The sequence below is a fragment of the Jaculus jaculus genome, chromosome 1, assembly GCF_020740685.1.
Source record: "Jaculus jaculus isolate mJacJac1 chromosome 1, mJacJac1.mat.Y.cur, whole genome shotgun sequence".
In the NCBI taxonomy this organism is placed as follows: Eukaryota; Metazoa; Chordata; class Mammalia; order Rodentia; family Dipodidae; genus Jaculus; species Jaculus jaculus.
Genome location: NC_059102.1, coordinates 133,486,187 through 133,509,504, shown reverse-complemented (window position 1 = coordinate 133,509,504; position 23,318 = coordinate 133,486,187). Strand labels below are relative to the sequence as shown.

The window sequence follows — 23,318 nt, the reverse complement described above, 5'->3', positions numbered from 1 at the left end:
AATCTATACTTCAACAAATTAATTAATGTTTGGGCAACAATGGCCTATAAAGCAGCAGCCAAGGATGAAAAGTAAGCTCAAAGAAAAACAGTTGATACTAGGGAGATGGCTCAGTAGGTATGAGTGCTTACCAAGCAAGTGTGAGGGACTGCCTACCTGAATCTGATTTCCTAGCACCCATGTAAAAAGCAGAAAAGGGACTGGAGAGATAACTTAGTAATTAAGGTGCTTACCAGCAAAGCCAAAGGACTCAGGTTTGATTACCCAGTACCCATATGAAACCAGATGTACAAGGTGGTCCATGTGTCTGGAGTTCGTTAGCAGTGGCTAGAGGTCCTGTCATGTCCATTTTCTCTGTCTCTTTTTCTCTCTCCCTCAAATAAGTACATAGGTTTAAAAAAATAAAGTAACAGCTGGGTGTAGGGCGCACGCCTTTAATCCCAGCACTTGGGAGGCAGAGGTAGGAGGATTGCCATGAGTTCAAGGCCACCCTGAGATGACAGAGTTAATTCCAGGTCTGCCTGAACCAGAGTGAGACCCTACCTCGAAAAACAAAAACAAAAAAACCAACCAACCAAAATAAAATAAAATAAAATAAAAAACTTTTGGGCTGGAGAGATGGCTTAGCAGTTAAGGTGCTTGGCTACAAAGCCTAAGGACCTATGTTTGATCTCTTTCCAGATCCCATGTAAGCCAGACACACAAAGGTGAGGCAAACACAAAGTCACATGTGCTCACTAGGTGGCGCAAGTATCTGGAGTTCGACTTCAATGGCTGAGGTCCTAGCATGCCAATTCTCTCTCTTAAAACAAAACAAAATAAAAAACAGAAACAAAAACAACCAAACAACAAAAAAAGCAGAGCGTAGCTGGGCATAGTGGTGCACGCCTTTAATCCCAGTGCTTGGGAGGCGAGGTAGGAGGATCACCATGAGTTCAAGGCCACCCTGAGACCACATAAAAATAAAAAAATAAAAAGCAGAGCATAGCCACACACATCTGTAATCCCAGTCCTGTCAGGACAGAGATTGGAAACACTGGAGCTCCTTGAACGGCAGCTCTAGGTTGAGGGAGTGACTTCATTTCAAGGAAATACACAGATGAGCAATAGAGGAGGACACCCAGAATTCTTTTCTGGCCTTTGCACATGTGGTGTATCTGCACACAATGTTACACACAGAACCCATACTCTATACATACATACACTGAAAAAAAATCCCATCTAGTAAATCAAAATAGCCTTTACATTTATAGTCAACTAAGCAGATGATAGGGAAGAGCAACACTAAAAAAACAATGATGTATTCAATGAAGAAACCAAAATAGCTATCTCACCTGATGACATTTACAAGGTGAAGCACTACAAAAGCCTATTTAAAAATATTTAGATTTACTAAATTTGCATAGTCTTTAAAAGCACCATATATCTTTGCAAACTTAGACCACTTTACTATACTCTCAGGAAGCCTTTCTCTTTTATTTCCTCCTAGCTAGGGCTTGTATGCTGTTAAGACTTTTAAACTGACAACTATAGATCTTTTGAGCTCAGGCACTGTAACTGCTGGGATTACAAAGATAAATAGATACAGCTCCTACTCTCCACAAACTCTGCCTGAAAGGGAAAGAGATCAATTAATAAACAATTTCAAATAATTAGTATAAAAAACATAATATCCTTGTTTCAGCTACAATTATAACTAACTTTATAATATATACTGCATGGCTCCCTCAATAGACAGGGAAGTTCCAGAAAATGCTCACATTTAGCACGGGAAAAACTCACATGTGTCCTGAATGTTCATGTTATGAGTAGGAACCTCATTTAGCATAACCTTGCCAAAATGGGCAAATTGCCCAGAAGACACCTGAACTAATTCTTAAGAAAGTAAGGAAGGTTAACAAACAAAAACATGCTGGAAAGCATGTTGGATGCAGAAAGCACAGCAAAGGCCCCAAAATAAGAAAGCAGCAAACTTGAGCCAGAGAGAGAGCACAGCTGGTGAAGTGCTTGTCTTTCAAGCAAAAGACCTGAATTCAATCTGTAGTACCTACATTAAAAAAAAAAAAAAAAAATCTCAAAAAAACAAAAAAATTAGCCAGGCATGGTGGCACATACCTTTAATCCCAGCACTGGGGAAGCTGAGGCAGGAAGAGAGCCATGAGTTTAAGGCTAACCTGAGCTATAGAGTTCCAGCTTAGATTGAGCTACTGAGACCCTACTAAAAAAGAAAAAAAAAAAAAAAAAAAAAAAATGAAACCAGCAAACTGGCCTTACTGGAACATTAAGTGCAAGAGGAGAATAGTAGGAAATAAGGCTCAGGAAGGTGAGGGTTAATTGGTTAATTGATCATGAAAGATAAAGAGCTTGAAATTACTTTTTGTAAGGAATGGCAGTTCCAGAAGGACCTATGGAGACGAAAATACCTACTGTGAACACTTTTAAGGCAGCACAGTGTAGTTCAGGGAAAGGCTGATTACTGATGCCACGGAAGAGCTCCAGAGAGTCCCGGGATAAAGAGGAAAACCAGGATTCTGTCATCCTCAGGAGGTCATCAGTCTGCTGCTCAGGCTGTAGGACAGAAAAGGATAATCTCATGACAATGTCAGGGTATTTAAGAAGAGCATGCATCCTAAGTCAAACACCCAGGTTTAATTATACCTACATTACCCATGCTTATCAAAGCACTCTTCACAATAGACAAGTAATGGTATCGGCCAAGGTGCTCATCAGTAGGTGAATGGATAAAGAGAGTATAACATATACACACAATGGAGTCATATTCAGCCATAAAGAAAAACAAAAATCATGTTGTTTGAAGAATGGATAGAATGGGAGATCACCAATAAGCAAAACAAGCCAGAATCAGGAGGCGGGGTAATAAGACAGGGTATGAGGGGAGTGTCTATGATCCAAGTATGCTACATACATACATGAAAATAACACAATGAAGCCTATTATTTTGTACAGCTAATGTATGCTAATAAAAATTGAAGCCAAGCATGATGGTGCACGCCTTTAATCCCAGCATTTGGGAGGCAGAGGTTTTAAAAAAAAAAAAAGAACAGGTTTAAATGGCACTCAGCAATTTACCTGCTATGTGATTTTTCTTAGTTAAATCTGCAACACTCACCCCCAAACCCAGGGTAGAACTTTTCTATTTTTGTTGGCAGAAGTTAAGCAATCTGTAGGGTCTCTTTAGTTCTACTTCCCTATGATTGTATTTTAACTTAGATGTCACTAGTCATACGAGGGTTATCTTCTTTGTAAAACTAAAAAACATACCATTTACTTAGTCAACATTTATATTAACTTGTTTTATGCTGACTTTCTCCCAAACATTTCCCATGGTGACTCATTAACTTCACCATCTACTTACTGGTAAATACAGGAGAGATGAAACTGCATCCAAACACCTAATCTTTAGCTCTGTGGATGCATTCTTTGCTTGATGTCCTATTCTCATGAGCAGGCGTTCAAAGCGTGTTCCTTTGAAGAATAACAGCAATATTTTTTTGTAAGTGGTAAAATATACATGGGATAAAACCATTCTCTTTTTGTATTTTTTTGAGGTAGGGTCTAACTCTAGCCCTGGCTGACCTTGAATTCACTATGTAATTTTCAGTGGCCTCAAACTCATGGAGATCTTACTTTTGACGCCTGTGCTGGGATTAAAGGCATGCACCACCATGCCCAGCATCTTAAAAACACAACTCACTGTCATTAAGCACACCCATTTATGCAACCACCACCTCTACCCCTCTGCAGAACTGTTCTAACAACCCAGACTGAAACTCTGTAGCCATTATACAGTAATCCCCATTCTCCTTATTCTCTTCAGGCCCTGGATTTTGTTTCTATGGATGACTATGCTACATGCCCCAAACATCTCATAAGTGGAATAACACAGTAGCTGTCTTCAATGCCTGGCTTGTTTAAATTGAAATAGTATCTTCAAACTTCCTTTTTTTAGGGGGGGAGGGTTTCGAGGTAGGGTCTCACTTTAGCTCAGGCTGACCTGGAATTCTCTATGTAGTATCAGGGTGACCTCGAACTCACGGTGATCCTCCTACTTCTGCCTCCCGAGTGCTGGGATTAAAGGCGTGCGCCATCACACCGGGCTTTCAAACTTCCTTTGTACTGTAGCATGTGTCACCATTCTCTTACTGTTACAAAGCAAGATTCTATTGTATATAGATATTGTTATCTTATTCATTTACCCATCAGGGAGCCTGGGGTAGTTTCTACTTTAATAATGTTTTTATGAAGAGGGTGTACAAACAACTGCTGAAGTCTTTGTTTTTAGGACTTTTAAGTTTAGCACATTCCCAGAGTGGAACTGCTAAACAAAATAATTTTTATGGAACTTTGATAAAAAATTGCACAATTTCACATTCCTATGAAAAATACAAGATTTATGGCTAGAATTGGCTTAGCAGTTAAGGTGTTTGCCTGCAAAGCCAAAGGACCCAGGTTCTATTCCACAGGACCCCTGTAAGCCAGATGCACAAGGTGGCACATGTGTCTGGAGTTTGTTTACAGTTGCTGAAGGCCCTGGTGTGCCCATTCTCTCTCTCTCTTTCTCTCTAATAAAATAGAATAAAGAAAAACGTGAGATTTTATTTCAACACCCTAAGTTTAATTTAACACTTAAATAATGGCTACTCTAATGTGTATGAAGTGAAAAATGTAATTCTTAAAAGATATTTTATTTATTTATTTATTTATGAGAGGAAAAGACAGAGTAGATATTACGATGTTATAAGACTGGTATCAAAGGACCTGGATATGAGTAGCAGCTGCCCCAGTCTATATAATCTTAGAAAGATTTCTAACTTCTCTGAGTTGTAGCTACCTTATCTGAAAAAAATGAGAATGGGGCTGGAGAGATGGCTTAAGTGATTAAGGCACTTGCCTGCAAAGCCTAAGGACCAAGGTTCAACTCCCCAGAACCCACATAAGCCAGATGCACATGGTGGCACATACATCTGGGAGTTCATTTTGCAGTGGCTAAAGGCCACTGTGCACCCATTGTCTCTCTCCCTCTCTCTGCAACAAATAAATAAGTATTTTTTAAAAATAGGAATAACAATGGATATTCTATGAAGGACTATATATGGGTTATAAGTAAAACCACTTAAAAAAGTACATATAGGACTGGGGAGATGGCATAGCAGTTGAGACACTTGCCTGTGAAACCTAAGGACCAAGGTTTGATTCCCCACTATCCATATAAGCCAGATCCACAAGATGGTACATGCATCTAGACTCCGTATGCAGTGGCTAGAGGCCTTGGAGTGCCCATTCTCTCTATCTGCACCTCTCTCTTTCTCTTAAATAAACAAGATAGGGCTGGAAAGATGGCTTAATGGTTAAGGCACTTGCCTGAAAGCCAAAGGATCCAGGTTCAATTCCCCAGATCCCATGTTAGCCAGATGCACAAGGGGACACACGCATCTGGAATTTGTCTCCAGTGGCTAGAGGCCCTGGCATCCCCATTCTCTCTTTCTCTCTCTCCCCCTCTTTGTCTGTCAAATAAATAAATGAAAAAAAATATTTTTTAAAATAAACAAAATGTATTTTAAAATATCAAAAAAGTACATAAATGTCACATAACATATACTTCATAAGGGTTTTCAAAATAGTGCCATATTATTTTGGGGGTTGTAGAATTTGTACTGGGGTACAACATTCATGGATATATCATAAACATCTTTAAAATCTTGTTATAAAATTTTGTATCTTTTCTGGCATTCAATATGCAAATAATCTCAGGAAATATTCAAAAGCCTGAAAAAAGTAACTGTTGCGCCTTTTAATAAATGAGGAAAATGAGGCTGAGAGACGTGGCATAAACAGAAACTCAAAAAGCTACTGTCAGTACTGAAAGTAGTGCACAAGAGTCTGCATAGCCTAAAAACTAATCAAGGGAAATGTAGAAGTAAAACAATGTTTTATCCTCGTTAGTTGATAGAACCTAAACAGCGAGAAGTAAAAGCACACAAAGGTTTTTAGTAATAACTGTGAGACTTTGAGAGATGAGTCCATAGTCATGGATAAGATCTCCACCCATAAAATGTAATTTCTACAACAGAATTAATTCACCCGTAAACTAACCTAAGCACTGAATCCTGGCCTCAAACTAAAGTACATCAAGAAAGAGTCAAGACAAAGCATACCGACCTGCTTTTTGTAAAACCTGTTTTCCTTCAACACTGGATCCCAGGACTCCAACAGTGTCTACAGCTACACCAATCATGGTGGGGTCCTGACTTTCGGTCATTTCAAACACTTTTTCCAGAAAGACAGGGTAGCGCTCACAGATTTGTTGAGGACTATCCATAACAGCCAAGTTCCCAAAAAACTTCACAAATCCTAAAGATACAACAGTATTTTTTAACACAGGAGAAATCAAATTGTTTTCATAGGAAGAGTAATAAATTACAGGTTAGAACGGGAAACAGACTAGAATAGGATGTGGACATTAGAGAGCACAAAGATACTGGAGCACATTTTTTAAACATAGTTTTTATAATAAAAGATGAAAACAAAAATTTTAATTTTTATTTATTTATTTGAGAGTGACAAACAAATAGAAAGAGGCAGATAGAGAATGGGCATGCCAGGGCCTCTGGCCACTGCAAAAGAACTCCAGATACATGAGCCACTTTGTGCATCTGGTTTATGTGGGCCCTGGGGAATCAAGCCTTGAACTGGGGTCCTTAGGCTTCATAGACAAGCGTTTAACCACTAAGCCATCTCTCCAGCCCGGATGTAAATTTTTCTCAAATGCCTCTTTGGCTTCTAATGGGATGCCATGCTTTTGTACTTTATTCTGGTCATTCAGTGTTTATTGATTTGCACATCAGTGCTACTTAATTGTGATTCATGATTCTTTTAATGTACTGTTGAATATGATGGCTGTGGGTATCTGTGAACAGGAATCAGTTCTAAGGACAATAATCCTTATCCTTCACAAGTTAATATACTTCAGAATCAAAATTCATACTCTTACCTGGCAAATAGAAGCCGGAGAAAGGGTCCGAGTCTGCTCCAACAATTATATTGGAAACTTGGTCAATTACTCCTTCTTGAGCGAGGTATTGCCGTCCATGCTGGGTACATGCCAGTGACGTCACCATTTCTATACAGGTGGATCTAAAATAAAAAAGGAAAAAAATAAGAGTTTGCATATGATCTGCACCCTTTTATAATTGTCTTTGTATGGGATGTATTTGATTTGATTCTGCATACCACATCTGAAATGTCCATAATCTTAGGTCTCCTTTTCAGATGAAGACAAAAGAGCAAGTTTAAGCATCTTATTGGCAATCACATTTATTATTACAAGGTAAACTTCAGAATCAAATCCTGCCCTTCTTATTGGAAACCCATTATTATTTCTACAGCAAACACAACTGTTTCCAAACAGAATTTTCTGAGGTTTTGTTTTATTCTGCAATGTCAAACATACACAAAGGCAAAAGTAGCACAATAAGGCACCATGCATCCATAACCCTATTTTTTCCCCTTCTTTACTTTCTTCTATTATCGTCAGTCTCCGCATCAAGATACAAAGCAACAATAGCAGGTTTCTTCTTAAAGCTTTGTAAGCATTAAATATCTTTCCACATTTTAATTTTACAAAGAAAAAAACCAAAACTCAAGTTATTTGAAGTCTGAACTTACTTCCATAATTAGCTGAGCTATGTAAAAGTTAATGGATTTATTCTTCCTGCTGCATAAACAGGTCTTGTCCCTAGAAAGATTGCTTTGAAAAGTGTGCTACAAAAATGGATGTCTCGGGCTGCAGAGATGGCTTAGCAGTTAAGCACTTGCCTCTGAAGCCTAAGGACCCCGGTTCGAGGCTCAATTCCCCAGGACCCACGTTAGCCAGATGCACAAGGGGGCACACACATGTGGAGTTCGTTTGCAGTGGTTGGAGGCCCTAGCACACTCTTTTTCTCTCACACACACATAAATAAATAAGTCCAACACACTTTCATGATTAAAATAAATTTTTTTTTTAAATGGATGGCTTGCCGGGCATGGTGGTGCAAACCTTTAATCCCAGTACTTGGGAGGCAGAGGTAGGAGTATCATACTGAGTTTGAGGCCATTCTGAGATGGCTTGTTATAAGCCAGGTTACAAAGTAAGGAAAGGGGCAACAGAGGGATACTTTCTTCAAGGAAAAAAAAAACAAAACAACCAAATATAGTGTATGAAGAGACATGGGCTATGATTTCCCTCCCCCCCCCCCCAAATGTTTGGAGCGGCTAACATCTCAATGTAAGTGAGCTCTAGAATCGTGTCTGTGGAGGACCAGTAATTGCCTTGTTGGGACAGTAAGTGCTGAGAAGGGGGATGGCTGTGTTGATTATTCACACCTTCCTCAGGCAAGGAATGAAAATGGAAAGTTCATTGACCAGTGGCTGTGAAAGTGAGCTGAAGCTTCACTGGTACTGAATTCTCTAGCTTCTTCTAGAAACAAACAACTCAGACTTTTCCTCTTGCTTCAGCAAAGAGGTTATTTTTGTTCCAGAAATTAGAACTTGATTATAAATATTCCAGAATAGAAACTGATTTTGTGTGAAGACTGTATGAAACTTTTAGAACTATATATAGGATAGGCTTATGATAACGTATTTCACTCTCCAATGCTGCAAGTTAGATCTAACAAAGGAAATCTAAATTGTCAATAAATGGTCTCCGAAGGGAAAATAATTCCATCTTAACAATTTGGCAAAGAGCAGAGTCACTACCATAAATGGAGATTTTATATAAGAAATATGTATTGATGCTTTTAGAAAATGTAATTTTCATACTGGAAAAAAAAAAACATACTCAATACTTTATGCTCACTGTTAGAAATTAAAGTACCTCTTGACATAGGATAAGTGGCATGATTATCATAAAACCAAGCTCAAGTATTGTTCAATTTAATTCCAGGAGAACCAATTAAAGAGCTTCAAAATCCAAGGACAGACTGGTCCTAAAGCATTTCTTCCTCTGTCCTTTCTTCACCTTGCTCCTTCTCTTTCCTGCACTTGCAGTCCTCTTTCTTAGAGGCTTCATCTCAGCTTTTTTTTCCTCTTTGATTCTTAAGCTTTTCTATACTGACTGGTTCAGTTTCTGTTTCTCCCTTCATTTTCTTTCTTTGGATGCTCTTTTGTTTGTTTAAATCTACTTCCTCAGAACTTCTTTTTCTTTCATGCTTGGGCCATTCTTTCTCAGTTTTTCCCGTCTTAGTCTAGGTGCCTTTTTATCTTTTTCCCTCCTCTGGTTTTATGAGGCAGGGTCTCACACTAGCCCAGGCTGACCTGGAATTCACTCTGTAGTCTCAGAATGGCCTTGAACTTTTAGAGCTCCTATCTCTGTCTCCCAAGTGCTGGGATTAAAGGTGTGCGCCACCATGCCCAGCCCTTTTCCTTTTTTTTTTTTTTTAATTTTTAAAAAATTATTTATTTATTTATTTGAGAGCGACAGACACAGAGAGAAAGACAGATAGAAGGAGAGAGAGAGAATGGGCGCGCCAGGGCTTCCAGCCTCTGCAAACGAACTCCAGACGCGTGCGCCCCCTTGTGCATCTGGCTAACGTGGGACCTGGGGAACCGAGCCTTGAACCAGGGTCCTTAGGCTTCACAGGCAAGCACTTAACCGCTAAGCCATCTCTCCAGCCCCCTTTTCCTTTTTTGATACATGTTTATGACTAGCTTGAGAATCAGTGGCGCTATAACCTGAGTAGAGGTGTTTGTGAACTCCAAACTCTATGCTGCATGAGCCACAATTGTATTCTTGCTGACTAAAGTTCAGGGGCATTGGTTTTTCTGAGAAACAGTCCCTGGTAAACTGACAGTAGCCCAGAGTCTTGTCTCAGCTTGCTGTCACGAGCTGGGAACTAGTTCTCTACTTTTTGTGAAATACTGCATGATCTTGGAGATAGGTCTGGATGGTTCCACATGAAAATCTTGGGTCTAACATTCTATACCTGGGTCTGGAATCAACCTCTTCTCTGTACCCATTTCTTAAACAGTCCTCTCTCATTCTTCTGAAAGAAGTCTCTGCCTCTAGGCATCTGGCTTTCTGTACTTCAATGTAATTTTCAAGTTCATCTTGGACTTGTTTGAATGGTTCATTAGGTTGATAAAAAGGGATTTTCTTCTTTGAGGCAGCGGCGGGCATCTACAATTATCATCTGCCCCCTCCCCGCCAATGCTGCCAGCTGGCCAGGAAAGAGGCTGCAGTGGAGGCAGCAGCGAGCAGGTGGGTTGGGGAAGGACAGAAGTTATTTGTTAAAAGCACCTGGGAAGGTCCCTCTCCACCCCTCAGGTGGGAAAGCTCAGAGGAGGGAGTCACTAGTTCAGCCACCGTCTGGCCCATAATGGAATTCCTGAATGTTGGAAACACCATAGAAGTGAACAAAATCTGCTGCTACCACCAGGATGAGGAAAATCTGATGAGAACAGAGCTATGTGTCAAATTTTCCAGGACAGAAGTGTTCAGGAATGCAAGCAGCAGCATATAGACCAGCTCTAGTGATGTACATCACAGCCCAAGGAAGAACCTGTCCATCTGGCCCACTGTGGAGGCCCTGACAAAGCCCACAGCAACAGTAACGTGCATGGAAGGCACAGCACCGCTCAAGCCAAGTCCCAGAAACACTCCTGCTCTTGTCTGCTGGTGCTTAAGAGTGGAAAACTGGTCCCACTGTGCCACAATGATGGCAGAAATGCCCAAAACACACAATGGTGAGGTAGATGAATCTAAGGTTTGGGGAGCAGTAGAAGTAATTATAGAGCCAGAGGATAAAAATCCCCATAATGAGTACAGCAATCTCTGAATAGTCCAATTTGGAAAAAGTCCAGGCAACTTTGAATGACAATACACAGTGTGGAAGAGTCTGGAGAATCAGAGGCAGAGCACTGCACCCAAGAACAACATTCCCAAAACCACCTTCTCCTGCAGAGAAGCTATGAAGTACATATTTGGTCTGAGCATGGTCAATATTCTCAAATACATTAACAGAACAAAACCAAGCAGATGGGTCCAGATATTGCCAGTTTCTGTGTGAATGTGGAAAATAGTCTTGAAGCAAGTTTTAAGAGAGGACATAGGTGGTCTATGGCCATGAAGCAGGTACTGTCTTTCAGACAGTCAGGAAGTACATCACATGGGACAACCCTCTAACCTCGCTCCCAGATCTTATACACAAACTCCTCCATCCACTCCATAGCACGGTGGGCCTGCAGGGAAGGTGTCAGTACGCGCACCTCCTCTTCTTCCTGGGGCACTGGGCAGCTTTGCTCTTCTTCATGGTGTTGGCAGTTCCTCGCTGGCCCTTCTCCTCCAGCAGTTCAGCCAGTCAGTTTCCCTATTATGGCCAGAAGCTCCAGTGCCCTGTGCCACCACAGATGCTCTGTGGGACGACATCTGGCTAGTACCTCAGTACCCTACGGCTTCAGATTGGGAAAAGAGTGGGGTCTCCCAGGCTCAAGGGCAGATTTTCCTGTGGTGATGGATAGGGTGGGTGCGATGCCTTGCAGGGAGACTGCAGACCCCACAGCTACATTCTGTGGTGCTGGAGGTGGCTGCACCCAAGCAGTGCCCAATCCTCAGTGGTCGCCCAGCACCAGAAGGGGTGTGCGGCCGCATCCACATCGCCTCCTTCACACTCCCATAACCTATTTTTATAGTAATCACAAATTTGATGTGGGTGTGATGGCACACACCTTTAATCTCAACACTCAGGAGGCAGAGGTAGGAGGATCGTTTTAAGTTCAAGGCCACCCTGTGACTACACAGTGAATTCCAGATCAGCCTGGGCTAGAGTGAGATACTACCTCAAAAACAAAAACAAAAACGAACAAACAAAAGTTTTGAGGGGTATGAAGAGATGGCTCAGCAGATAAGGCACTTCTCTACAAAGCCAAAGGACCTAGCATCAATTCCCCAGTACCCATGTAAAGCCAGATGTACAAGATGGTGCATGCATTTGGAGTTTGTTTGCAGTTGCTAGAGGCCCTGGTGCCACCCCATCCCCGCCTCCTACTCTCAAATAAGTATTAAAAAAAAGTTTGAGGGGCTTGGGAGATGGTCAGCATGTTAAAGGTACTTGCTTGTAAAGCTTGGTGGTCATGGTTCAATCTCCTCTTCACCCACATAAAAGTCAAATGCAAAAAGTGGCACATGCATCTGGTATTCATTTGCAGCACTCTTAAGATCCTGGCATGCAGGGGTGCATACCCACACATGCATATAAAATCCTAACATCAAATCATGATCAAATATCTACAAACAGCATTTTGAAGTTGTTACTAAAGCTTATTATCTTACCACCTGCAAATTCGGCTATGTCAGCAATAGATTCAGATATTCAAATGCTTTGAAGCAATGTAACTAGTGAATGACTTACATGTAACAACTGTAACACTATTATAATGGCAGAAGCAGGAAAAAGGTGCTCAGCAGTGAGGATGTAGTAAGTGCAGTAAGAAAACACTGGGCTAATAGTAAGAATCTAGAAAATAGAAAAACAGGGAGCACCAAGAAACTGGAATATCATTCATTTGAGGAGGTATATCAGCTACTACTAAGTTTCTATGGTTAATTTGCTTAATCCTATTTTCTTTTCAGAGTTGTTACTGGTCTGAGAGATAGAAAACTGAGGTATGCTGGGCATGGTGGTGCACACCTCTAATCCCAGCGCTTTTGGGAAGCAGAGGTAGGAGGATCACTGTGAGTTCAGGATCACAGTGCATTAGACACCACCCTGAGACTACAGAGAATTCCAGGTCAACCTGGGCTACAGTGAGACTCTACCTAGAAAAACCAAAAGCAAATAAATAAAATAAGAATAAACAAAACTGAAGTGTAGTCAGACCTGGGGACATGAGCCTGTAATCTCAGTTAATCAAGAAGCTAAGGCAGGAAGATTGCAAATTCAAGCCCTGCCTTGGCTAGAGTTCAAGGCCAGCATAGGCAACTTGGTTGTGAGAGATAATCTCAAAATAAGTAGCAAGGGGTATGGTAAAACAGTTCAGTGGTAGGGTTTTTGCCTAAAACATCTGGGTTCAATCCTTGGTGTTGTCCCAAACAAACAAAATCAGACACTGAGGTATAGAAAGGCTATACTGGTCTGTCCAAGGTCAAACAGCTAGTGAGTAGAAGAGCAGTATGCAAGCTCAAGACTTTTTTAAAGCCCATATTTTAAAATACATTTTATTTATTTATTTATTTGACAGGGAAAGAGAGAGAGAGCGAGGGAGAGGGAGAGAATGGGTGTGCCAGGGCCTCCAGCCAATGCAAACGAATTCCAGATGCATGTGCCCCCTTGTGCATCTGGCTAACGTGGGTCCTGGGGAATTGAACCTCTGTCCTTTGGCTTTGCAGGCAAATGCCTAAACCACTAAGCCATCCCTCCAGCACCATATTTTTTTCTATCATGTCACAGAGCTGTTATTTGACAATGTCCAAAGAATCTACTTGAAAAATGCTAAGTCATTCAAACTGCCAGGTATCATGCCATTACAACTGTTCAAGAGTAGAATTTATCAGGGACAGAGAATATAGCCACTTAAAGATAGCTAAACTGTCTTACAGGGCTTTGCTAACATGGTAACATATACAATGACATATTTTCTAAAAGCCCTTCCTAAAGACACATGTCAGTCATTAAATTGCAATCTACATTTTCCTAGCAAAAATCATGCTACGTCCCCAAGTTGTTTCCTGACCCTCTGGAAGAAGACATTTTACTCTATGCCCTCTCAATCAACACACCTGACCAGCACATCGTCACCAGTCAGCTCCCTTAAGAGCTGGGTCACCAAACCACTCGTGGTACAGTAGTTCAAAGATTCTGATGACACAGAAGAGATCTTCACAATCAGCTGAAAGAAAACAACAGAACAGAAAAGGAAAAAGGGTAAAAACAGTCTCAAACCTATTAGATCTCATTGTAAGTTAAATGCATAACTGTGGACTACATGTAACTGAATCCTTAAGATCTATCATTTGCCTCTAGGAAAACTTTACACAACAAATTATTCCATTTGAATCTATCTACTTTAAAGAAATCAATAATTACAGCATAAAAGCTTACATTAGTACCAGCAACCATAAAAACCATTCATTCAGACTGGGCTTATAGCTGAGTAATAGAACACATTCCTAGCACACACCAAAAAAAAAAAAAAAAAATCATTCATGTATCTGTCAGTACCTCTTCAATTGACAAGTATGTCTTGAAGGCTTATTAAAGAACATAGGTGGTAGAATCAGGTAGGGGTTTGTGTGTGCATACATGTATCTGGTATATATCTTTATAGTATATGCATGTGTGTGCAGATGTGCATACCTGGTGCACACAACTGTGAAGGCCAGAGCAGAATGTTAGGGGTCCTCCACTGCATTTCTGTTTGTTTCCTCAAGTCTCTTACTGAACCTGGAGCTGCTGATTTTTGGTTAGACTAGCTGACCAGCAAGCCCCAGTGATTCTCCAGTCTCTGTTCCCCAACAGGACTGGGGTTACAGCATTTGTGGCCATGTCCAGTCATTTATGTGGATGCTAGGGAATCAAACATGGGATGAAATACGGCCTTCATGGTTGCACAGAAAGCATTCTTTTTTTAAAAAAATTTTATTAGCATTTTCCATGATTATAAAAAAAATATCCCATGGTAATTCCCTCCCTCCCACCCCCACACTTTCCCCTAGAAAGCATTCTTAACTGCTAAGCTATCTCCTCAGCCCCCAAGCAACAGATTTTTAAAAGACCACTCTTACATATGATACAAAACATCATAGTATACATGATAAATACGTATAATTTTTATCTATCAATTACTTTAAAAACAAGCCATCATGAGCACAAGTAAGATACAGTGATGGTTAATACTGTGTGTCAGTGGACATCTATCTAGGGTCACTCAGGAGAAGGCCTATGGGCGTTTCTGTGAGGGTCTCTAGACTGGGGAGAGGTAGAAGATGGACAGCACCAGCACTCACTGCTTTCTGCGTCCTGACTGTGGACGCAGTGTGAGCAGCCACTTCTCACTTCAGCTAATTACTCCTTCAAAAATAAGATTAACTACTACACATAATAAATAGGATACTGTAAGTGTTTTAAGACTGTACCACACACTAGACTGGGAACACATTCCTGTATCACCAGTACTTTATATATACGTATGGACTAACTAAGATTACACACCTGATAAATACATGTAAAATGAGCCATCTTGCCTTCCTAGTAAATTTACTACTTTTTTTTGGTAAGCATAATAAGAAAGTATGGTTTTAGGGCTGGAGAGATGGCTTTGTGGTTAAGGCACTTGCCTGTGAAGCCTAAGGACTCAGGTTCAATTCCCTAGCACATAAGCCAGATGCACAAGGTGGTGCATGCATCTGGAGTTTACAGTAGCTAGAGGCCCAGGTGTGCCCATTCTCTCTCTCAAAAAACTTTTTTTGAGGTAGGGTTCTATTCTAGTTCAGGCTCACCTGAATTCATTACGTAGTCTCAGGATGGCCTTGAACTCATGGAGATCCTCCTACCTCTGCCTCCCGAGTGCTAGGATTAAAGGCGTGCACCATCACGCCTGGCTCTCTCATATTTTTTTAAAAAGAAATATGGTTTTAGGGAATGAGGAGATGGCTCAGTAGTTAAAGGTGCTTGCTTGAAAACCTGATGGCCTGGGTTTGATTCCCCAGTACCCATGTAAAGTCAGAGGCACAAAATGGTGGTACATGCATCTCGAGTTTGTTTGCAATGACAATAGGCCCCAGTGCACCCATGTTCTCATTCTCTCATTCAAATAAATTTTTAAAAAAGTTAAAACATAAGCATGGCTTTAGTCTTACCTCATACACTCTGTATCGAACAATGTCATTTGTTTTCATTACATTTTTCAAATCATCCAGCAAATTGCTTTCAAATAAAGCCTCCAGTCCAGCTTGGGTGAGTGAGATCCTTGACAGGGATTTGATAGCCTTATAAAGAAAGAGATTATTTCTTAAGTCATAAAGATACAGACTATTGGGCATGGGAGATGGCTCAGTGGTTAAAGGTGCTTGCCTGCAAAGCCTGCCAGTCAGCCCAGGTTCAATTCCCCAGCACCTGCATAAAGCTGGACGTCAGATGATACATGTGTCTGACAGTTTGTTTGCAGTGACAAGAGATACTATGTAGACTATGTACATCTATTTCCCAAGACTGAAGTGAAAATGAATTCATAAAATGCACAAACCTGGGCTGGAGAGATGCTTACCTGCAAAGCCAAAGGACCCAGGTTCCATTCCCCATGACCCATGTAAACATGTGCACAAGGTGGCACATGCACCTGGAGTTCACTTGCATGTCTGAAGGTTTTGGTGCACCTATTCAACCTCTCTATTTCTCTCTCTCAAATAAATATATTTTTAAATGCACAAACCCAACTGAGTAGTGTCACTGCATTTCAGCTCTTGCTATACTTAAGTGGAAAAGATCAAACAACCCAATGAAAATCTGATAGATGATGTAGATATGTCTCTTAGGAGCTTACTACTATTTGATAACATCTATACTAGATTAGATTCAATTCCACTTCAATTCTCATTATTTCATGTCCTGTCAGACTGGAAGCAGTAACCTAAGAGTTAAAGCTTGTCTCAATGAAAATTTCTTCCATAAAGACTTTTCTTCAAAATAGCAACTTTAATTCACTCATTAAATACTTGTACCTACCAACCATCCTTTCTAACACCTCTCTTAATTCAAAAGGCCTTTTCTGACTCAGTGCATGTAGCAGACAGCTTTGGGTTTGCTGAGATGAACTTCCAGACCAGGTAAAGTTATGGAGAAAGGGATTTTTATTGAAGCTTACAGACCCAGGGGAAGTTCCATGATGGCAGAAGAAGCTGGCCTACTTTCACAGAACCAAGTAGACAGAGAGAAGCACAAGCCAAAAGCCACACAGCACAGCACAGCACACTTCAGGAACTCCAGCTAGGCACACATTAGATTGAAATCTGAAACCCACCACCACACCTTAAGATCCGCCCATTGACACCAACTCCAGCCAGGTGGCTGCAGATGCAAACTACAAACTAAAAAAAAAAAAAAAGAATGTATTGGGGGCCATCTATTCAAACCACCATAGGGATTCAATGTCTGTGTGTTTAACTGACAGTTTTAACTTACCGCTTCAGCTACAGATAAATTTTCTCCACCAATGCAATAAACAATCTGTTTTAATAGTTCAGCATTATTCAGAATCTCAGGAACAGCCTCAGAATTCTCAACAATTCTTCCAATCTGAAGGAAAAAGAAAAAAACAGACACTCTTCCAAGGTACCACAAAATGGAAGCACATGATATCCAAATTTCCCTGGTGTCCAGAATTCACAATGACCCAAATTTATTGAAGTCAATAACACAGTACAGTCACACCTTTAAGTGGAAAGAAACAAAGAATGGATAAAGAATAGAAACAGATAAGTGAATACAATATATATCCTAGTATGTCAACTTTTAATTGTGTTAATCTTGGACAAATTTAGTGACTTCAATACTTAGCCATAAATCTACACTCAACTAGTATGATGTTTTGGACACCAGGGTAAGAGTTACTATTTTAATTTGTTGCCTTATTGAACATTATAATTGCACTAAGTTCATGCCACTACAAAAGGATCTAATATGGCAAAGTAGCTGTATGCATACCTGAAAATCATTTAAATAATCTTCTTTAGACTAAGAACTCCTTTAAGAAAATAGATTTACCTTGATAACTCCAATGACATATAGCACAATACCTGGCATGTCAATGGAATGCAGTCATCAATGGACAAGTAAATGAATGAGGTGCTTCTTATGAGTTAGTAAGATTTCATACCTGGGACAGAACGAGGATTTTTACAGAATCATCACGGTGAGTCAGTCCCTTCTGTAGGTCAACCCTGAGGTTTCTGGCCACATGAATTGGCTCCACAGCTTGGAGCAAACGCTCCAGAATGGATACACACAAAGTGGTCTGCTCCCTAAAGGAGATCACATAGATCTCATTAGTTCTTTTCCTGTAAGACTGGAAGCAACAACTAAAACAACCCAACACCTACAGCAGTTTCTACTCAGTCACTGAACACTTGTTATATGTCTATTATCTGCCATGCCTGTGTTGGGGCTACAAAGAAAAATAGGACATATTCTCCAGCTGCAGAGAGCTCCTTCTAATGAAAGATAGAAAAACAAAAGGTAGATGCTACAGTCTGTGGCCAGGAGCTATGGAAGCTTTTGAAAGTTTACAAAGAAGCCAGATGTGGTAGCACTCCTTTAATCCTGGCATTTAGGAGGCTGAGATAGAACTGCCATGAGTTCAAGGTCAGTCTGGGCTACAGAATGAATTCTAGGTCAGTCTGGGCTAGAGTTGAGACCCTGCTTCAAAAACATTTTTTTTTTTTTTTTTAAATAAGGAAGGCTGGGGAAATAGTTCAGCAGCTAAAGGCACATTCATGCAACCCTGGCTGCCATTCCAGTTTTCAATTCCCAAGCACCCAAGTAAGCCAAACCCAAAACATGGAAGGAGTATCAAGGCAGGTGTGGTGGCATATGCCTTTAATCCCACTACTCGGGAGGCTGAGGTAGGAGGATTACCATGAGTTGGAAGCTACCCTGAGACTACATAGTGAAGTCCAGGTCAGCCTGGGCAAGAATGAAACTCTATCTCAAAAAAAATAAAAAATAAATAAAAGTAATTTTAAAAAATGTTTTGTGCATCTGGCTTATATGGATCCTAGGGAATCGAACCTAGGTTATTTGGCTTTGCAGGAAAACGCCTTAACCACTAAGTCATCTGTCCAGCCCAAATAAAAATAATTAAGTTTACAATGTATAAGGAACATTTCTAAGGACTAACCCCTGAACTAAGTTTTAAGAAAAAAAAAGGAGTGATGTAAAAGAAAGGAATAGAAGCCGAGGGAGGAACAGCACATGAGAAAGCAGAGAGAAAATAGACTACTAGTACTTCAAATGAACCATACACACGAAGCCAGTCAGAACAAGAGAGGGGTAGAGAGAAGGCAAAAGGGTAAAATGAATGACAAGAACTGCAACTGAGAAAATGCACAGAAGCCAGATTCTAAGCTGTCTTTTTTCATGGCATCCTTGGAATTTAGGTTTTTTCCAGAGAAGCAATAGCAAGCAATAAAGTGATATTAGGCAGAGAAGTAACAAGAGAGGGGTAGAGAGAAGGCAAAAGGGTAAAATGAATGACAAGAACTGCAACTGAGAAAATGCACAGAAGCCAGATTCTCAGCTGTCTTTTTTCATGGCATCCTTAGAATTTAGGTTTTTTCCAGAGAAGCAATAGCAAGCAATAAAGTGATATTAGGCAGAGAAGTAACACACATGACATGTGGTTTAGATAGGTTATTTTTTTCTCATTTTGTTGTAGTACTGGGGATGAAACCCAGGACTAGCCATGCATTTTACCATTGAGCATCCCAGCCCACATTTGGTTTCTGCGAAGTAAATTAATTAATTAATTAAGAAAATTCTGTGGGGCTTGGGATATAATTCAGTGGTGCTACATATGCTTGGTATGTACAAAGTCCTAGGAACAATCCTTAGTGCCAAAAAAGGAAAGAGACCTGGAGAGATGTCTTAGTGATTAAGCGCTTGCCTGTGAAGCCTAAGGACCTTGGTTCGAGGCTCAATTCACCAGGACCCATGTAAGCCAGATGCACAAGGTGGTGCACGTGTCTGGAGTTCATTTGCAGTGGCTGGAGGCCCTGGTATGCCCATTCTCTCTCTCTCTCTCTGCCTCTTTCTCTCTCTGTCTGTTGCTCTCAAATAAATAAATAAAAATTAAATATATATTTAAAAAAATTTTTTTTTGTTGTTGTTGTTTATTTATTTGAGAGTGACAGAGAGACAAAGAGGCAGAGAGAGAGAGAATGGGTGCGCCAGGGCCTCCAGCCACTGCAAAGAAACTCCAGACACCTGCGCCCCCTTGTGCATCTGGCTAACATGGGTCCTGGGGAATTGAGCCTCGAACTGGGGTCCTTAGGCTTCACAGGCAAGCACTTAACCATCTCTCCAGCCCTAAATATTTTTTTTTTTTTAAAAGAATGAAAGATCAAAGGAAAGACATCCACTCTGCATCAGTGTCAGTGAAAAGGCAGTTAATGCATGTGAAAGGTGAAGTAGTAAGCCAGTAAAGTAGCAATAAAGATGAGAAAGGGGAGAAGATATGAGTTATAGGTAAAAAATAGGTGAAATAAGCTGGGTGTGGTGGTGCACACCTTTAATACCAGCACTCACGAGGCAGAGATAGGATCACTGAGAGTTTGAAGCCAGACTGACTAGAGAGTGAGGTCCAAGTCAGCCTGGGCAACAGTAAGACTCAACACCTCAAAAAAAAAAGTAAATTAACCAAACTTGATAACTACTAGTTACAGTTACAGGCCCTGTTTCAAGAACAATTTATTTTTCTTAAAAGGCTGTACAAATAAATGGGTCAATAGATTGCTAACAAAAGTATGTAAATATATTAGCTTAACTGTTTTAGACTGTGACCAAAGAATACAAATCAGCTGAATGTGCTGGTGCACACCTTTAATCCCAGCACTCAGGGGGCAGAGGTAGGAGGATCCCTGTGAGTTCGAGGCTAGTCTGAGACTACACAATGAATTCCAGGCAGCCTGGGCTAGAGTGAGACCCCACCTCAAAATAAAGAAAGAAAAGAAAAAAAACTAAAGAATGCAAATCAAAAACCTTAAAAATGGGCTGGAGAGATGGCTTAGCGGTTAAGTGCATGCCTGTGAAGCCTAAGGACCCCGGTTTGAGGCTCGGTTCCCCAGGTCCCACGTTAGCCAGATGCACAAGGGGGCGCACGTGTCTGGAGTTCGTTTGCAGAGGCTGGAAACCCTGGCGCGCCCATTCTCTCTCTCCCTCTATCTGTCTTTCTCTCTGTGTCTGTCGCTCTCAAATAAATAAATAAATAATTTAAAAAAACCTTAAAAATGAAAATGCTCTTTTAACTTAAAAAAGTCTATTTTACATAACTGAACCTAAGGGAACAATGTTTTTACATTAAAAAAATAATAAATGGGCTGGAGAAATGGCTTAGTGGTTGAGAGGCTTGCCTGCAAAGCCTAAGGACCCAGGTTCAGCTCCCCAGATCCCATGTAAGCCTGATGCACAAGGTGACACACGTGCACAAGGTTGTGCACATGCACAAAGTGGCACATGCTTCTGGAGATCAACTGCAGTGGGTAGAGTTAAAAGTACTCATACTACAATACAAATGCACATTAAGAATATTACACAGGGCTGGAGAAATGGCTTAGCGGTTAAGCACTTGCCTGTGAAGCCTAAGGATCCCGGTTCAAGGCTCAATTCCCCAGGACCCAAGTTAGCCAGATGCACAAGGAGGTGCACGCATCTGGAGTTTGTTTGCAGTGGCTGGAGGCCCTGGTGCGCCCATTCTCTTTCTCTCTGTGTCACTCTCAAATAAATAAATAAATAATATTACACTAAGAAGCCAGATGCAAAAGGTTTCTTTCTGATGATAATTCTACTTAAGTGAAACGTCCACAGCAAACAAACTAATACAGACAGAAAGTTGATTCTAACTGCCAGGGGGCCAAAGGGAGATGGAAAATGACTGCTTCTGATTTTTCAAATCATGATCAAGGCAGCTGTAGTGGTGCACAATCTAGCATTTGGGAAGCTAAAGTAGGAGGGTCACAGCATTTCCAGGACAGCCTGGGCTAGACAGAGACCCAGTCTCAAAAACAAAACAAAACAAATGCTATTAAAGCTAGGTTGAGTTGGTATGTGCCTACAATCCCAGCTATTTGGTAGGCTGAAGCAGGAGGGTGGCTTGAGCCCAGGAGATTAGGGCCAGCCTACACAACAGGAGACTGTTTCAAATTCATAACAATAACAACAATAATAAAAACAAAGTTTGGTCATATAAAGTTCACTCATTTTAACAATTTTTTTTTTGGTTTTTTTTTGAGGTAGGGTCTCACTTTAGCCCAGGCTGACCTGGAATTCACTATGGTGTCTCAGGGTGGCCTCGAACTCACAGCAATCCTCCTACCTCTGCCTCCCAGGTGCTGGGATTAAAGGCGTGCGCCACCACCCCCGGCTCATTTTAACAATTTTTAAGCTGGATTGGTGGCTTAGTGGTTAAGGTGCTTACCTGCAAAGCCAAAGGACCTAGGTTTGATTCCCCAGGACCCACGTTAAACCAGGTGCACATGGTGGCACACATGTCTGCAGCTTGTCTACAGTGGCTGGAGGCCCTGGCACACACAATCTATCTATCTTTCTCTCTCATAAATAAATAAAAATTTAATTTTTTTAAAAATTATGATTGCTAACAAATTTTAACATGTACAGTCCTGGGCTGGAGAGACAGCTCAACAGATAAGGCACTTGCCTATAAAGCCTAATGGCCCAACTTCAATTCCCCAGTATCCACAGAAAGCCAGATGCACAAACAGCACATGTATATGTAGTTTATTTGCAGTGGCAAAAGGCTCTGGCACACTCATTCTTTCTCTATCTCCCTCCCTTTCTGTGTTTGCAAATTAATAAATATTTTAATTATTTTCTGATATATTTTATGTATTTATTTTATTAGAGAGAGGGAGGGAGAGAATGGGCACGTCAGAACCTCTAGACACTGCAAATGAACTCCAGATGCATTCACCACCATGTACACCTGGCTTACGTGGGACCTGTGAATCGAACCTGGGTCCTTAGGCTTCACAGGCAAGCACTTTAACCACTAAGCCATCTCTCCAGCCCTAAATATTCTAAAGACTTACCATTCTCTGGCAGTAAATATATTCACACTGGTGCAACCATCAATTGTCAATCACCAATGATTTTTACCCACTGACTATTCACCCCCCCCTTTCCCAGCCCCTAGCAACTTCTATTCTACTTTCTAGCTCTCCAAATTTGATATTCTAAATATATAAGTGGAATCATGTAACATTTGTCTTTTTATGTCTACTCACTTCATTTAGTATAATGTCTTTTAATTCATTCTTTTCTTTTCTTTTCTTTTCTTTTCTTTTCTTTTCTTTTCTTTTCTTTCTTTCTTTCTTTCTTTCTTTCTTTCTTTCTTTCTTTCTTTCTTTCTTTCATTCTTTCTTTTGCTGTTGTTTTTGTTTTTTGAGGTAGGGTCTTAGGAAAGAGAGAGAATGGGCACACCAGGGCTTCCAGCTGTTGCGAATGAACTCCAGACACATGCACCATCTTGTGCATCTGGCTTACATGAATCCTGGAGAATTAAACCTAGGTTCTTTGGCTTTGCAGGCAAGC

General features: G+C 40.7%; 1 protein-coding gene and 2 pseudogenes across 1 annotated transcript in view; all 3 read right to left on the bottom strand.

Moving 5' to 3' along the window:
* Psmd5 (proteasome 26S subunit, non-ATPase 5) overlaps positions 1 to 23,318 on the bottom strand; it is a 30,020-nt gene that overhangs the window by 2,674 nt on the left and 4,028 nt on the right. Inside the window, exons 2-9 of the mRNA XM_004662748.2 lie at positions 17,872 to 18,016; positions 17,178 to 17,291; positions 15,857 to 15,985; positions 13,778 to 13,887; positions 7,013 to 7,155; positions 6,181 to 6,372; positions 3,377 to 3,486; positions 2,428 to 2,568 (exon numbers count right to left, since the gene is read on the bottom strand). Of these exons, the coding sequence (XP_004662805.2) occupies positions 2,428 to 2,568; positions 3,377 to 3,486; positions 6,181 to 6,372; positions 7,013 to 7,155; positions 13,778 to 13,887; positions 15,857 to 15,985; positions 17,178 to 17,291; positions 17,872 to 18,016 (1,084 nt within the window). The remainder of the gene's footprint in view (positions 1 to 2,427; positions 2,569 to 3,376; positions 3,487 to 6,180; positions 6,373 to 7,012; positions 7,156 to 13,777; positions 13,888 to 15,856; positions 15,986 to 17,177; positions 17,292 to 17,871; positions 18,017 to 23,318) is intronic.
* Positions 8,967 to 10,180, bottom strand: LOC105944342 (annotated as a pseudogene).
* LOC101601643 lies at positions 10,359 to 11,428 on the bottom strand (annotated as a pseudogene).